The 16,800-nt window shown below is 43.1% G+C and overlaps 1 protein-coding gene across 2 annotated transcripts in view; it reads left to right on the forward strand.

Moving 5' to 3' along the window:
• F11R (F11 receptor) overlaps positions 1–16,800 on the forward strand; it is a 38,386-nt gene continuing 21,586 nt past the window's right edge. Inside the window, exons 1-2 of one of the 2 annotated variants that reach the window (XM_058160063.1) lie at positions 1–104; positions 15,795–15,842. In XM_058160063.1, the coding sequence (XP_058016046.1) occupies positions 56–104; positions 15,795–15,842 (97 nt within the window). In that variant the 5' untranslated portion in view covers positions 1–55. Of the gene's footprint in view, positions 105–15,595; positions 15,843–16,800 lie in introns of those variants that run through there. The other variant, XM_058160064.1, reaches the window with a different exon arrangement.

Below are 16,800 nucleotides of genomic sequence, written 5' to 3' on the forward strand. Positions count from 1 at the left end.
CCCCGCCCGCGCTCACCTGCGCACCTGGCCAGCGGCCAGCGCGAGAGAAGCGGCGATGGCGGCGCACGGCTGGCTCTGGGGCTGCCTCTTCTTCGCGGGTTGGGGTAAGGAAGCCCAGTGGGGGCATCAGGGGCTGGACAGGAGGGCAGGCAGCCCAGACACGGGTTCAAACGCTGGGGCTGCGGGAATCCCCCTCACTCTCCGTGGGAAGGAAAAAAAACCCCACTAAGAATTAGGGTCACAGAGGACTAAGTACCCCCCCCATCCGGTGTGTCCCCCCCCCCGATTATCGCCTTTTATTCGACCGCATTGAATTTAAAATCACCCAATCGATCAGAATAGAGCTGGAAGGGACCTTGGAGGTCTTCTAGTCTAACCCCCCTTGCTCAAGCTAGAAAGACCTTATAGTTTTTTGGGGTGTGTGTGACACTAGCTATTATTTGATGGAGGGGTCCTTTTGAAAGGATCTATCTATCTATCTATCTATCTATCTATCTATCTATCATCTATCTATCTATCATCTATCTATCTATCTCTATCTTCCCCCTCTCCTGCTTGGCTATTGTTTTTAATGTTGCTTTTGGAAAGCTTGGAGCTTAGCCATGGTTTGTTTAACCAAGGGTGAAGCAGGGAAGGCGGTTGGTTTGAGTTCACACAATGCTGTAAAACCCGTGTCTGTCAACCTTGCCTCTCTAAGAAGCGGGTGTGTGACTTCCCTTCCCAAATTCCCCAGCCAGCTTTGCTTTGCTGGTTGGGGAATTCTGGGAGTTGAAGTCCACCCTCTCCCACCCCTTTTAGAATTGGTCAAGTTTGTGAAACGCTCCTTTCAACTTTCCAGGCCGAATTCCATTTCTGCATGGATTTAGTGTATTGAGTCAACGGGCCTTTGTTTTCCTTAAAAATACAAAATACTAGAATGTATACGAATCATAGACCCGCGCCCCCCTCCCCCATTCCCAGTCTAAACCAATCTAGGGCTAAGCTGGACTCTGCCTAGAGACGCCGACTTAGTTGGCAAAACTTTAATTTGATTGTGTTCAATTCCTGCTCGCTGGCCCAGCCTCTCTGGCTTGGGATCTCTTTGGCTGGTTCCTGTTTGCAGGGGAAAATAATAATAACAATAATAATAATAAATATTTCAAAAGGAGAGTACCGGGCAGACTGTTGGCCGAGGGAGTTGTAGTTTCAGGGCTGAATCCTGCGGGAAGGCGTAGGTAGACAAAAGAGGGTTTCATTCCTGAACAATCTACCAACCAATTTGAAATGAAAGCATGAAAAGTTGCCGGGCATTTTTGAGTCACTTTTATTTTTATTTATTTTATTATTTGTCACAACAGTATATATAAGCATAAGCATGAAATAACTATACGATATATAAGCATATAGATAAGCATAAGTATGTAATAACTATAAGAAATTGGATATAATCAAAGGGAACATTAGGACAGGAACGGTAGGCACGTTGGTGCTCTTATGCACGCCCTCTTTTTCTCTCTTGGAAATTAATTGTTGAAAGGGAGGGCGAGGACAAGCCGCATCATGTTTCTGTTGTTTTTTTCAAGGCACACCCAGGTTTTTCTGGAAAGGTGAGCGGGCACACGGACATCCCCCCCCCTTTTCCACCCTGGCCTGGCCCGGCTCTAGGGATACCTCCTGCTGTTGCGGGCAGGATGTCTTTGGGGTTTAGGATCTCGGGATTCCCGAAGGCTTTTCCAAAGGGGGGTTAAGGACAGTTTCTGACCAAAGTCCAAAAAGCTTCAGCCGAGAGTGGTTGCGTTCCCAGTATCGCAGGAAAATTCATGCCAAGTTACCAAGAGAAGGGTGAGGAAGCTGGTCTCTGCCTGTTCTTCTGTTGTTGTTGTTGATGATGATGATGCTCATCAGAGGGGAGAGAAAGAAAGAGAAAGTGAGAAAGAAAGAGAAGAAGGGAAGCAGACAAAGAGAAAGGAAGGATAGGAAAAGAAACAGAGAAAGGGGCAAAGAGAGAGTGTGAGAAGGAGAGATAGAAAAAGAAACAGAAAGAGAGAGAGAGAGCGTAAAAAGAGAAAGAGATAGAAAGGAACAGAAAGGAAGAAAGAGAGACAGAGAAGAAAGAAAGAAAAAGAGAGGTAGAAAGAAGCAGGTAGGAAGGAAGAAAAAGAAAGAAAGAAAAAGGAAGGAAGGAAGGAAAGAAGAAAGAAAGAGAAAAATCATTTGCAGAGATGGACAGCGAGAGAGAGCGAAAGAAAGAAAGAAAAAAGAGAAAGTAAAAGAAAGAAAGAGAAAAATCTCAAAACGGATGACAGGGAAATCATTTTAGATAACTTCTATGGTAGCTTCCAGTAATCTTTGCACAGTAGATATTACTGTAATGACAATGTAAAAAAGCAAGAATAAGATACCTGAGGACCAGTTATGTAACTGATATTTACTGCCATTAAAGCAAGATGGCTGGAACATTGAAAAGATTGGGAGATTAGCGGCTGCTGACCTGGAGCCAAAATGTTAGAAGTCCAGTGCAAAGGTGTGATAATATGTAGAGAAAATACAGCCAAAGTAGAACTAGGAGACATAGGATTCCCCCATTTCACAGGGCAGAAAATGGGGCCCGCATGCCTGAACTCGCCTGTTGAAATGCAGATCGTCCTTTTCTAACTTGTAAAGGGAAATAGATCTCTTTCCCCTTATCAGATATATTTATTTTTCCCAGAATACTCATTAAACGTGTGTCGTTATTCTGGTTAATCTGAATATCCCAATTTTTGTGGGGTGGTGTAAAAGATTTAAGCAATGGAGCACCTTTGATCCAGTTCTCTCCTCCTGCCAGGATTTATGAGAGCAAAAGGAAACCCCCAGAAGTCATCAGCAGAAGCGAATTTTGGTTTTGAAATGATTCCTGATCCTTTCAGCCTCAGTTTCTTGCTTTCTTTTGGCCAATCAAGCTGGGAGTTTTGGTTAACAGAAGCCCCTGGGTGGATATTTGCATTCCTGAGAAAGTGTGAGACAATAAAGGAGGATGACTCACTTCAGATCGAATCTAAATGGGAAGATTAAGAATTTTATTTAGCTTTTTGTGTGTGGCTCAATTTATTTTCACTGAGGGAGGGAAGAAGGGAAAGAAGGAAGGGGAAAGAAGGAAGGAAGGAAGGAAGGAAGGAAGGAAGGAAGATGAAAGAGAGGAAGGAAGGAGGGAAAAAGAAGAAGGAAGGAAAAAGAGGAAGGAGGGAGGGAGAAAGGAAGGAAGAGAAGGAGGAAGGAAGGAAGGAAGTTGAAAGAGATGAAGGAGGGAGAGAAGGAAGGAAAGGGAGGGAGAAAGAGGAAGGAAGGAAGGAAAAAGAAGGAAGAAAAAGAGGAAGGAAGGAGAAAGAAGAAGGAAGAAGGAAGGAAGGAGAAAGAAGAAGGAAGGAAAAAAGGAAAGGAAGGAAGAAGGGAGAAAGGAAGGAAGGAAGGAGATAGGAAGGAAGGAAGAAAAGAAAGGAACAAGGAGAGAGAGAAAGAAAGAAAAAGAAAGATGAAAGGGATGGAGGGAAGGAGAAAGAGAAGGAGATAGGAAGGAAGGAAAAATAGAAGAAGGAAGGAAGGAAGAAAAGAAAGAACAAGAGAGAGAGCGGGAGAAAGAAAGAAAGAAAGAAAGAAAGAAATGAAAGGGATGGAGAAAAGGAAGGAAAGAGAAAGAGAAGGAGGAAGGAAGGAAAAATAGAAGAAAGGAGGAAGGAAGGAAGAAAAGAAAGGAACAAGGAGAAAAAAGAAAGAAAGAAAGAAAGAAAGAAAGAAAGAAAGAAAGAAAGAAAGAAAGAAAGAAGAGAAATAACTTTAACTAACTTCTGTGACCGTATACAGTAATCTTAGCGCAGGAGTTCTTCCTACTCTACTTGCTATTTGTTTCCCTGCTAGGGTAGTAGCCCTGTCCCTATTTGGTGAGTTTCCTGGCCGTTTCCTTGGGAGGGGAATACGGCTCTTGCATCCATTCCGTGGGAACGAGAGAGAGCAGAGGCCGGCTGGTCGGTCCCTCCCCAACAACATGGGCCGTCTAACTTTTCCTTTTGGCTTCCATGCGCTGACTTAATTCGTGCTGAATCACGGGAAGCTGAGAGGTGCCAGGTCAGAGCAGAGTTGGAGAAAGAGAGAGAGAGAAAATTGGACGAGAGGCCTCTTTGGGACCTGTCAATCGGTGTCAATCAGAATAGAGCTGGGAGGGACCTTGGAGGTCCTCTAGTCCAGGGGTCTCCAACCTTGGCAACTTTAAGCCTGACGGACTTCAACTCCCAGAATTCCCTAGCCAGCTTTGCTGGCTGAAGAATTCTGGGAGGTGAAGTCCGCCAGGCTTAAAATTGCCAAGGTTGGAGACCCCTGTGTCAAATCCAACCTTCAAGGAGACCATATATTTTGCCGTCGCATGCCAAAAGCGGAGGGAGCACAGGTGTGCCCACACCCAATAATTCAATGCCCCCCCCTGTGCCCCACTGTCCCCCCCTGCGTTCCCCCCACTTAGAATTAGAATTAGAATTTTATTGGCCAAGTGTGATTGGACACACAAGGAATTTGTCTTGGTGCATATGCTCTCAGTGTACATAAAAGAAAAGATACGTTCATCAAGGTACAACATTTACAACACAATTGATGGTCAATATATCAATATAAATCATAAGGATTGCCAGCAACAAGTTACAGTCATACAGTCATAAGTGGAAAGAGATTGGTGATGGGAACTATGAGAAGATTAATAGTAGTGCAGATTCAGTAAATAGTCTGACAGTGTTGAGGGAATTATTTGTTTAGCAGAGTGATGGCGTTTGGGAAAAAACTGTTCTTGTGTCTAGTTGTTCTGGTGTGCAGTGCTCTATAGCGTCGTTTTGAGGGTAGGAGTTGAAACAGTTTTTGTCAAGGATGCGAGGGATCTGCAAATATTTTCACGGCCCTCTTCTTGATTCGTGCAGTATACAGGTCCTCAATGGAAGGCAGGTTGGTAGCAATTATTTTTGGCATGCGATGGCACAACAAAGCTGGCTGAGGAACTCTGGGAGTTGAAGTCCACAAGTCTTAAAGGGACCAAGGTTGAGACCCTGTGTCAAATCCAACCTTCAAGGAGACCATATATTTTGCCGTCGCATGCCAAAAGCGGAGGGAGCACAGGTGTGCCCACACCCAATAATTCAATGCCCCCCTGTGCCCCACTGTCCCCCTCGTTCCCCACTTAGAATTAGAATTAGAATTTTATTGGCCAAGTGTGATTGGACACACAAGGAATTTGTCTTGGTGCATATGCTCTCAGTGTACATAAAAGAAAAGATACGTTCATCAAGGTACAACATTTACAACACAATTGATGGTCAATATATCAATATAAATCATAAGGATTGCCAGCAACAAGCTATAGTCATACAGTCATAAGTGGAAAGAGATTGGTGATGGGAACTATGAGAAGATTAATAGTAGTGCAGATTCAGTAAATAGTCTGACAGTGTTGAGGGAATTATTTGTTTAGCAGAGTGATGGCCTTCGGGAAAAAACTGTTCTTGTGTCTAGTTGTTCTGGTGTGCAGTGCTCTATAGCGTCGTTTTGAGGGTAGGAGTTGAAACAGTTTATGTCCAGGATGCGAGGGATCTGCAAATATTTTCACGGCCCTCTTCTTGATTTGTGCAGTATACAGGTCCTCAGTGGAAGGCAAGTTGGTAGCAATTATTTTTGGCATGCGATGGCACAACAAAGCTGGCTGAGGAACTCTGGGAGTCCACAAGTCTTAAAGGGACCAAGGTTGGAGACCCCTGGCCTAGACTGCCCTCCACTCTGGGACCTTCCTTGGCTACTCAACTCCAGGAGGAAAACCACCATTTTCTTCACCATGGAGCAGACGTCCCCAATGGGCTGCCCGAAACTCTGGATTTCGGTCCCCCAAAACTCTCGGCAATGCCGTTGCCAGCTGGGGGCATTGTGGGAAATTAGATCTGCACATCTGGAGGACTTTCCGCCATATCTTCTTCCAATCCTCCTTTCCTTGTTGTCGTTTCTGCACCGCGGCCTGCAGCGTTATTACCTTTCTTTTTTAATATATTGTGTGTAATACAGGTAATCCTTGACTTATGACCACAGTCACCATCATCTTCGTTTAATGACCCCATAATCCCTTGCGGGGTGGAGTCTGGGCAACTAAATGGAGGTAGCAGAGTGTTTTACTGGCTGGATGCCCTTCCTGTTGCCAGTGCGGAGTTTTGTTCAGCAGATATATTCTCGGTGTGCCCAGAGAGAGAAAAATGTCTGCCTCTACCTAGGATCGAACTCACAGCCTCCTGATTGTGAGGTGAGAGTTCCACCTCTAGGCCACCCCACCCCTCCGACTTACGACCACAATGGACCCCAAAATTTATGTGAGACATAAGTGAGACATTTCTCAAGTGAGTTTTGCCCCCATTTTACGACCTTCCTTGCCCCTGTTGTTAAGTGAATCACTGCAGTTGAGAAGTTGGTAGCACGGTCGTTAAGCGAATCGGACGTCGCTTGTCAGAAGGTCACAAAAGCGGATCCCATGATTTTGGGACGCAGCGACGGTCATAAGTACATGCCCGTTGCCGTGAGATTTAATCCTGATCACGTGACTATGGGGATACTTTGAAGGTCATAACTGCGAAGAGTGGTGACAAGTCACTTTTTTCAGCCCGGTTGTAACTTTGAACGGTCACTAAATGAACTGTTGTAAGTTGAGGACTACCTATATTGCTTTTTTTTTAAAAAAAATCATAGAAAAGAAGAAAGCAGAAAGGCACAAAATACAAAGACACATAGAATAGAATGAATGAATGAATGAATGAATGAATGAATGAATGAATGAATGAGCTGGAAGGGACCTTGGAGGTCTTCTAGTCCAGCCCCTGCTCAAGCATACTGCATATTGCACGTTGTAAAGCAGATCCCTCAAATCCTGGACATAAACTGTTTCAACTCCTACCCTCAAAACGACGCTATAGAGCACTGCACACCAGAACAACTAGACACAAGAACAGTTTTTCCCCGAAGGCCATCACTCTGCTAAACAAATAATTCCCTCAACACTGTCAGACTATTTACTGAATCTGCACTACTATTAATCGTTTCATAGTTCCCATCACCAATCTCTTTCCACTTATGACTGTATGACTATAACTTTGTTGCTGGTAATCCTTATGATTTATATTGATATATTGATCATCAATTGTGTTGTAAATGTTGTACCTTGATGAACGTATCTTTTCTTTTATGTGCACTGAGAGCATATGCACCAAGACAAATTCCTTGTGTGTCCAATCACACTTGGCCAATAAAATTCTATTCTATTCTATTAAAAAATAATAAGGGAGACGAATACAATAGAAAAAAATAAATATGTCATTATGAAAGTAAACAGTAACTGTTCTATATATATATCTACTATAGTGCAAACATTATGCAAGTGTGTGGATACACCCTTATACAATTTGTGCTTTATTAATCGACTGAATTTTCTACCAGTCCCATATTTCATGGGGCCTGCTCATACAAATTCTACATCTATTGATTCATTAAATTTATCTTGCTTTAGAGCACTGCACACCAGAACAACTAGACACAAGAACGGTTTCTTCCCGAAGGCCATCACTCTGCTAAACAAATAATTCCCTCAAAACTTTACTAAATCTGCACTACTATTAATCTTCTCATCGTTCCCATCACCCATCTCCTCCCACTTATGACTGTAACTTTGTCGCTTGTATCCTTACAATTTATACTGATATTGATTGTTTCCTGATTGCTTATTTGTAGCCTATGACTATCATTAAGTGTTGTACTTTAGAATTCTTGATGAACATATCTTTCCTTTTATGTACACTGAGAGCATATGCACCAAAGACAAATTCCTGTGTGTCCAATCATACTTGGCCAATAAAAAAAAATTCTATTCTGTTCTATTCATTGATATGCAACCCATTTCCAACTTTGATTGTCAACATTTTTCGGCATGCACCGTGCACCATATGCACCATAAAATAAAATTACAGCCTCAGCTCAGCCAATAGTAATTTCCATAACACAAACCCTATTAACTTACACCTTTCTTTCCCCTTTTCCTATCCTCTTTATTTTGATTTCTATTTTATAGTAGGATAATTTTAATAAAAGTCTTTTTTTTAAAAAAAAATATGGGGGCGACTTATCAGTTTGAGTAGGCAAAAATAGCTCAGGGTTGGCCTTGGGACCCTTGGTGCTCTCTGAGCTTGGTAGCTTTCTTGCAGACGTTTTATAACCCAAATAGGGAACATCATCAATGCTAAAAAGGAGTGAGATTTGCTGTTTGTTTATGTACAAGGGTTGGTTGGTCAGAGCTGGTAGCTCCTTGATCAGAGTATTATTTATATCTTGATTGGTTTGGTGCTACAGGGCAAGCCTCTAGTCTTTCTCTGTGTGTCTTTGTGTGTGTACGTTTGTGGGTATGTTCCAGCATAACTCTGGAACACCTCAAGCAATTTCAAGCAAACTTGGTACACAGATGACTTACTCTCTGGAAAAAAATACTGTGGGGTTAAGACACCCCTAGCAGCCCTAGATGTGTGTGTGTGTGTGTCTGTGTGTGTGTATGTATATATGTTCCAGCATAACTCTGGAACACCTCAAGCAATTTCAACCAAACTTGGTACACAGATGACTTACTCTCTGGAAAAAAATACTGTGCGGTTAAGACACCCCTAGCAGCCCTAGATATGTGTGTGTTTATGTATGTATGTATATATGTTCCAGCATAACTCTGGAACACCTCAAGCAATTTCAACCAAACTTGGTACACAGATGACTTATTCTCTGGAAAAAAATACTGTGGGGGTAAAACACCTCTAACACCCCTCGGGGGTGTGTGTGTATGTGTGTGTGTGTTCCAGCATAACTCTGGAATGTCTGGGCCGCTGAAATGAAAAGGAATGAATTATATCTATAGTGTCAAATCACAGTACTTTTGACAACGATAGTGTGCATTTTGGATTCAAGTTCTGTTAAGATACAGCCTGTTGTGCCTTAAAATGGCTTCTACTGTACAGCACAGTGGAGTTGCCATGGTAACAGCTTCACAGTACTCCACAAGGGGGATTCCTCTGGTAAGGGGGATTGAGATAAATAAATACCCGGGCAACGCTGGGTTATCAGCTAGTCAGTATATAAAATGAGAGCAAATCCTGTTGCATTTTCAGTTTGACACTCTGCTGAGCTCTGTTGTAATTCAATATATATATATAATTTTTACACAGAATCAGGAAAATGTGCCAGCGCAGAACATGGGTGAGGTCTGTTTCCTGTGGAATCTGTAGTGTTTGCTTTGTGCAAACTCTGGCTGGGGAAAGACCCCACCCCCCACCCCCACTTCACCCAGTTCCTCTGGTTAATAAACAGCCTTTCCCACCCTCTGCCCCTATGGCCAAAGGGGTCCACAGTTACACAGGTTTTGAGGCCCAAGAGCTAGCTAACTCTTTCTTTCTTTCTTTCTTTCTTTCTTTCTTTCTTTCTTTCTTTCTTTCTTTCTTTCTTTCTTTCTCTCTCTCTCTCTCTTTCTTTCTCTCTTTCTTTCTCTTTCCCCCATTCTAACCTTTACCTATCTTTCCTTCCTTCCTCTTTCTTTCTCTTTCTCTCCTTTTCCCCACTCTCTTTACCTATCCCTCCTTCCTTCCTTCCTTCCTTCCTTCCTTTCTTTCTTTGTCTTTCCCCCACTCTAACCTTTACCTATCTTTCCTTCCTCTTTCTTTCTCTCTCTCTCTTCTTTCCCCCACTCTATCTATCTCTCCTTCCCTGCTTGCTTGCTTTCTTTCTCTTTCTTTCTTTCTTTCTTTCTTTCTTTCTTTCTCTCTCTTTCCCCCCACTCTAACCTTTACCTATCTTTCCTTCCTTCCTTTGTCTTTCTCTCTCTCTCTCTCTCTCTCCTTTCCCCCACTCTCTTTACCTATCTCTTCCTCCCTCCCTCCCTCCCTCCCTCTCTCCCTCCTTTCTTTCTTTCTTTCTTTCTTTCTTTCTTTCTTTCTTTCTTTCTTTCTCTTTCCCCACTCTAACCTTTACCTATCTTTCCTTCCTTCCTTTGTCTCTCTCTCTCTCTCTCTCTCCTTTCCCCCACTCTCTTTACCTATCTCTTCCTCCCTCCCTCCCTCCCTCCCTCTCTCCCTCCTTTCTTTCTTTCTTTCTTTCTTTCTTTCTTTCTTTCTTTCTTTCTTTCTTTCTTTCTTTCTTTCTCTTTCCCCCACTCTAACCTTTACCTATCTTTCCTTCCTTCCGCTTTCTTTCTCTCTCTCTCTCTCTCTCTCTCCCCTTTTCCCCACTCTCTTTACCTTATCTCTCCCTCCCTCCCTCCCTCTCTTCCTTCCTTCCTTCCCTCCCTCCCTCCCTCCTGATCTCAGAGCAACAACCTGGGATCAGCAAGCCACCGTGATGCAGAAAGTCCTGCCTGAAAAATCTGAGAGGACCTGCACAGCCTTATCCTTGTTTTCTAGAATGTTCCTTGGCCTCTCTAGCTTTTTCTGGAATTATACATGGAGGTTCCCTGTGGCCCAGAGTTGACTTTGAAGTACAGGATGCCCTCAACGTACGGCCACCACTGAGGTCACAATTTGCGTCACTAAACAAAACGGTCATTTTTATGACCGTTTTTGCCAAGGTCATTAAGTGAATCTTGTTGTCAGAAGCCAGCTGGGAAGGTCACTTATGATGCTCACGTGACCCTGGGAAGCCGCAACTGTTAGCAGCTGCTCGTTTAGTGTCCCTTCAGAGTGTGACTTCCAATCAGTCCTCGCACTTACAACCGATGCAGATTTCCCGCAATCACGGGATCAGAATTTGGTCGCTGGGTTCACCAAGATTACTCGGTGCAAATAGAAATACATGCTATTTCCTTAGCAAAATGGAAGATAAAGCAGGAGTGGTTAAATGGACTATTTTATTCAAGGAGGAAAATTGGTTTAATATGTGTTTTTCCCTTGGATTTATCACTTCTGGGTTTTGTGCTTGTGGTGAAAAAGAAAATGAAACATTGACTTTGGTTTTGTTGATCAGAAAGATTTGTCGTCATAAAAACGGCTAGTTATATATTAATGTGGAAAAGCAAAAAAGTTGAAGTTGGAGTGTTTTTATCTCGTACTGCGCTAAGAGTCAGAGATCAATGCCTTTTTTTTTTCCCCTCTTGTATCTCACACCTTCTTTTAGAATAGAATACAGGAATAGGAATAGAATAGAATAACAGAGTTGGAAGGGACCTTGGAGGTCTTCTAGTCCAACCCTGGGCAGGGGGTTGGAGTAGAAGACCTCCAAGGTCCCTTCTAACTCTGTTATTATTATTATTATAACCCCCTGCTTAGGCAGCAAACCCTACACCACTTCAGACAAATGGTTGTCCAACATCTTCTTAAAAACTTCCAGTATTGGAGCATTCACAACTTCTGGTGGCAAGTCGTTCCACTGGTTAATTGTTCTAACTGTCAGGAAATTTCTCCTTAGTTCTAAGTTGCTTCTCTCCTTGGTTAGTTTCCACCCGTTGCTTCTTGTTCTACCCTCAGGTGCTTTGGAGAATAGCTTGACTCCCTCTTCTTTGGGGCAGTCCCCATTCCTTTTTCTTCCCTTAATTTCCTATTTCTTTTTTTGTCTTTATATTTTATATAATTAAACAAATAATTTTTTTTTTAAAAAAAATTGGTTGCTTGCCACCTAACATGTATTTACGATGGTTGTAGCATCCCAGGGCCATGTGATTTGCCACCTTTCCAGCAAATCAAAGAGATTGAAGGAAGCCAGATCCACTTAAAGATGGCACGATTCACTTAACAACTGCTTAAAAGTTGAAGAAGAAAAAAAAAGGCTGCAGAATAGGGCACCCAACTCACTTACCCCCACTGCCTCACTTAACGGAATGGAAATTCTCCTCTCTGTTTCTGGTCGTGACTGCCTGTGAGCTCCTTCGCTGAGTAACTCCGTAGTGCCGAATTGTACGGAAGTTTAAAAAGGTGAAAGTTCCCCTCGCACATACGTGCTACTCATTCCCGACTCTAGAGGGCGGTGCTCATCTCCGTTTCAAAGCCGGAGAGCCAGCGCTGTCCGAAGACGTCTCCGTGTGGCCAGCATGACTCAACGCCAAAGGCGCACGGAACGCTCTTCCCTTCCCACCAAAGGTGGTCCCTATTTTTTCTACTTGCATTTTTTCACCTGCTTTCGAACTGCTAGGTTGGCAGAAGCTGGGACGAGTAATGGGAGCTCACCCCGTTACACGGCAGCACTAGAGTTTCGAACCGATGAACTGCCGACCTTTTGATCGACAAGCCCAGCGTCTTAGCCATTGAGCCACCGCGCCCCCTGTACGGAAGTTTACATAATGTAAATTTGCAGAAGGGCAACTCCCTCGAGGACGTGACCTTCCTGGTTCAAGGTTATGAATAATTTCTGTCCTTCAGGAATGTCGTTCTCTCCAATTACTGGTTGGGTGGACATGTCGGCTGGTGCCTCCCTAAGGATACCTCCCTAAGACAGACTAGGTTTCTGTGGTCCTTTCAGTGGCAGGACCTCCCATGGTGGGACCGGGTTGCTTCCCTGTAGTATTTCAAAACTGCCTGAGCTTGTGAGATTTCAACGCTCACACCCTGACTGCAGAAATCTCACCAAACCCCTGAGCCTTGTGAAACATTTGAAATTAAACATTAAAAAAGCCGTTGAGACTCTAGAAAGAGTGCAGAGAAGAGCAACCATGATGATGAGGGGTCTGGAGGCTTTGAAGAACGGTTGCAAGAACTGGGCATGATCTGGTCTAGTGAAGAGAAAGACCAGGGGAGACAGGATAGCAGTCTTCCAATATTTGAGGGGCTGCCCCAGAAATGAGGGGGTTAAGCTATTCTCCAAAGCACCTGAAGGCCAGGCAAAGAATAATGGATGAAAACTGAACAAGGAGAGATTCAACCTGGAAATAAGGAGGAATTTCCTGACAGAAGTTGCCTTCAGAAGTTGTGGGAGCTTCATCACTGGAGGCTTTCAAGAAGAGACTGGACTGCCATGGTGTAGGGTTAGGATTGGGTGGGTTGGACTAGATGACCTACAAGGTCCCTTCCAAATCTATTAAACTGATTCATAAACAAGTCAAAGATTATAAACAGATGCAGAATTCAAACTAGATAGTAAGTTTCTACAGAGCTGTTTAATCCCGAATTCCCAACTTTGCGAGAGCCGGTGGTGGCACAGTGGTTAGAATGCAGTATTGCAGACTAATTCTGCCAACTGCCAGCAGTTCGATCCTGAACGGCTCCAGGTTGACTCAGCCTTCCGTCCTTCCCATGTCGGTAAAATGAGGACCCAGATGGTTTGGGGCAATAGGATGACTCTGTAAGCCGCTTAGAGAGGGCTGTAAAGCACTGTGAAGCGGTATACAAATCTAAGAGCTCTTGCTATTAATTGTCTGCATGGCTCCATCAGTTGGGCTCGATGCCAAATTGGGCCAATCAATCAATAAGCCCACGAGGACAAACGGTGTCATTCATGTCTTTGAGATGAAAAGAAGGATTTCAAAATCCTGATTCATTTGCAGATCAAATGCAGGGAAGTCCCGGCCAGCTGCCCACTACCACAACCAGCTGCCTACTCACGTCAGCTGAGTTTCTCCTAAGAGGAGCTGAAATGAGTCACTCGTTAAACGGAGCTGAAACTGGCAGGGCAAGAAACTCGACATGTCAGGTGGATTACCACGCCTTCTGCCCTCTGCTACCTGGAGGAGAAGTTTATTTCGTTCACGAATCACGACGCTTGCATTTGCAAGCCAGCGCACCTCAATTCTAGATTCAGACCTTTATCTGCAAACTTCAGAGGGGATTGTCACAATTTTTGGCACTGCAAATTCGTACGGTTTTGTTGGTATAGAAAGGGACCCAGTGGCTCAGTGGCTAAGACGCTGAGCTTGTCGATCGCAAGGTCGGCAGTTCAGCGGTTCGAATCCCTAGTGCTGCTGCGTAACGGGGTGAGCTCCAGTGACTTGTCCCAGCTTCTGCCAACCTAGCAGTTCGAAAGCAAGTAAAAAATGCAAGTAGAAAAAATAGGGACCACCTTTGGTGGGAAGGGAACAGTGTTCCGTGCGCCTTTGGCATTGAGTCATGCCGGCCACATGACCACAGAGACATCTTCGGACAGTGTTGGCTCTTCGGCTCTGAAACGGAGATGAGCACCGCCCCCTAGAGTCGGGAACGACTAGCACATATGTGTCTACCCAACCTTCAACGTACGACCACAAATGAGCCCCCAATATCCATTGCTAGGCGAGACAGTTGTTACGTCAGTTCTGTCCCATTTTACGACCTTGCTTGCCGCCGTTGTTAAGTGAATCCCTGCGGTTGTTAAGTTAGTCGCACGGTCGTTAAGTGAATCTGGCATCCCCATTGACTTTGCTCATCGGAAGGTCGTAAAAGGAGATCACGTGCCCTCCCCCCCCCCGCTCCCCGGGGACAGAGCCGACGGTCATAAATGTGAGTCAGTTGCCAAGAATTCTGATCACGTGATCGAGGGCGTGCTGCAAAGGTCATAACTCTGAAAAAACAGTCCTGTCCCTTTCTTCAGTGTCGTTCTAAGTTTGAACGGTCACTAAGTGGACTGTTGTAAGTCGAGGACTATTATTTATTTATTTATTTTATTTTATTTATTTATTCACATTTTTATACCTGTATTACTACCTGTATTACAGATACGGGGGGGTGGGAAAGATTTCACCCAAGTGAATTTTAGTGCAAGCTTGTTATTTAAAAAGATTATAAAGCTTGTTATTTAAAAAGATTATAGAATAGAATAGAATAGAATAGAATAGAATAGAATAGAATAGAATAGAATAGAATAGAATAGAATTTTATTGGCCAAGTGTGATTGGACACAAGGAATTTGTCTTGGTGCATATGCTCTCAGTGTACATAAAAGAAAAGATACATTCATCAAGGTACAATATTTACAACACAATTGATGATCAATATATCAATATAAATCATAAATCATAAATTATAAAGCTTGTTATTTAAAAAGATTATAAAGCTTGCTTTTTAAAATGGTTACAAACTAATCATGATTTATGGTTTTTATTTCTCGCTTTTACCAAACGCCGGCTTAGGTTGTGCGTTTTCCGGATAGTCAGTTTTGAACGCAGGGCAATCTAAGCTAGCAAATAAGCACCAACAGGAGACCAAAACACGGTTCAACATTCTGGATGCTGAATGTTTCACGAACCCAGCCGTCCGTAGGTTGCAATGTAAACGATGATTTATAGTTTGGCGCAATAAGTGAATCTACCCAGGGTGTTTTCCTTGGAGTTGCAAGTCAGATTTTCCTGACTCCTGTTTAGTGAACCGATTTTTTTTTTTTAACCACTTTGATTGAAACCTGTTTGCACAAATCTTCATTTCCTGTTTTGGCTGCGTGCGGTTTTAAACGCTGAATCACAGTTTTTGCTGAAAGCCCTTCCTGGGGCTGCTGACCTCTCCTGGGCAAGCCCAGCCTCGCTGGACCAGAAGTGGACGATGGGCAAAATTGGATTGGCAGCTGCATTGAGCCGGTTATTTTTCCAGAGGGAAACGAAGAGCATTCAGCTTGGATTTTACTGCAGAGGGAAATTTTGGGTGGGGGGGGTGGGGGGGTCGTTTGGAATCGACGTCTGGTTGACCGTACAAACGGTATTTTTGGAAGTTTGTGTAGGAAGCTGCACACCCCTATTTTGAGTTGGAAGAAGAATCGGAAGCTGCAGGAAACGGCTCTGGATAGTCAAGGATTTGCCATGACAGCCTGTCGAGTTTTAAAGAGAAATTTCTTGATTTTTGGTCTTCTCTCTTTAGGGTCCCTGGTTCTGGGTGAAGACACAATCCAAGTCCGCGAGAATGGAGGTAAGTTTCCAGCCTGTGGCCCTGTCTCCTTTTTAATCATGAAATTAAAACTAAATCGAGTGGGATGATAAATTTATCATAGCCGTCGTTTATATCTCCTTTAATTTATAGAATGATGTCTATATTAATTGAAACATAAATAAAATGAAATTATGAATAAATATATTTTAAATTAATTAATTAAATTTAACTTATAATTTATGTAAAATAATTGTATATACTTATGCACCGGAGACAAATTCCTGGGGTGTCCAATCACACTTGGCCAATAAAGAATATTTGATCCCATATTCTGTTCTAGAACAGGGGTCTCCAACCTTGGTCCCTTTAAGACTTGTGGACTTCAACTCCCAGAGTTCCTCAGCCAGCTTTGCTTTGGTATAGAAATTGAATTGAATATGGAGCTTTGGTATAGAAATTGAAACAATAAATAAATAAATAAAAATAAATTTTTTTCAGTGCTGTTGTAACTTTGAACAGTCACTAAATGAACTGTTGGAAGTGGAAAGGGGAAAGAATAAAACTGTGTATCAAATCAGAAAATCAGAATCAAGTTTATAACACTCAAAGACCAGAGACCAGAACAAATAAAAACACTCAATGAATATCCACTTTAAAAATTCTAGAATGAAATAATAAAGAACAGATAAAATCTATCTTTAAAATCACAATTTGGTATCCAATCTGTCTGTTACACATGGCCTAACTATACTATACTATAACAGGGGTCTGCAAACTTGGCTCCTTTAAGACTTGTGGACTTCAACTCCCAGAGTTCCTCAGCCAGCTTTGCTGAGGAACTCTGGGAGTTGAAGTCCACAAGTCTTAAAGGAGTCAAGTTTGCAGACCCCTGTACTATAATATCAATCCATAAGCTGTAAGGCCCTTAGTCATTAAATGTGAAAAAAAATTAGTAATGGAAAACTGTATATCTGAAAGCAAACTTGAAGGAGTCCTT

Source organism: Ahaetulla prasina, chromosome 17 (genome assembly GCF_028640845.1).
Source record: "Ahaetulla prasina isolate Xishuangbanna chromosome 17, ASM2864084v1, whole genome shotgun sequence".
Taxonomy (NCBI): Eukaryota; Metazoa; Chordata; class Lepidosauria; order Squamata; family Colubridae; genus Ahaetulla; species Ahaetulla prasina.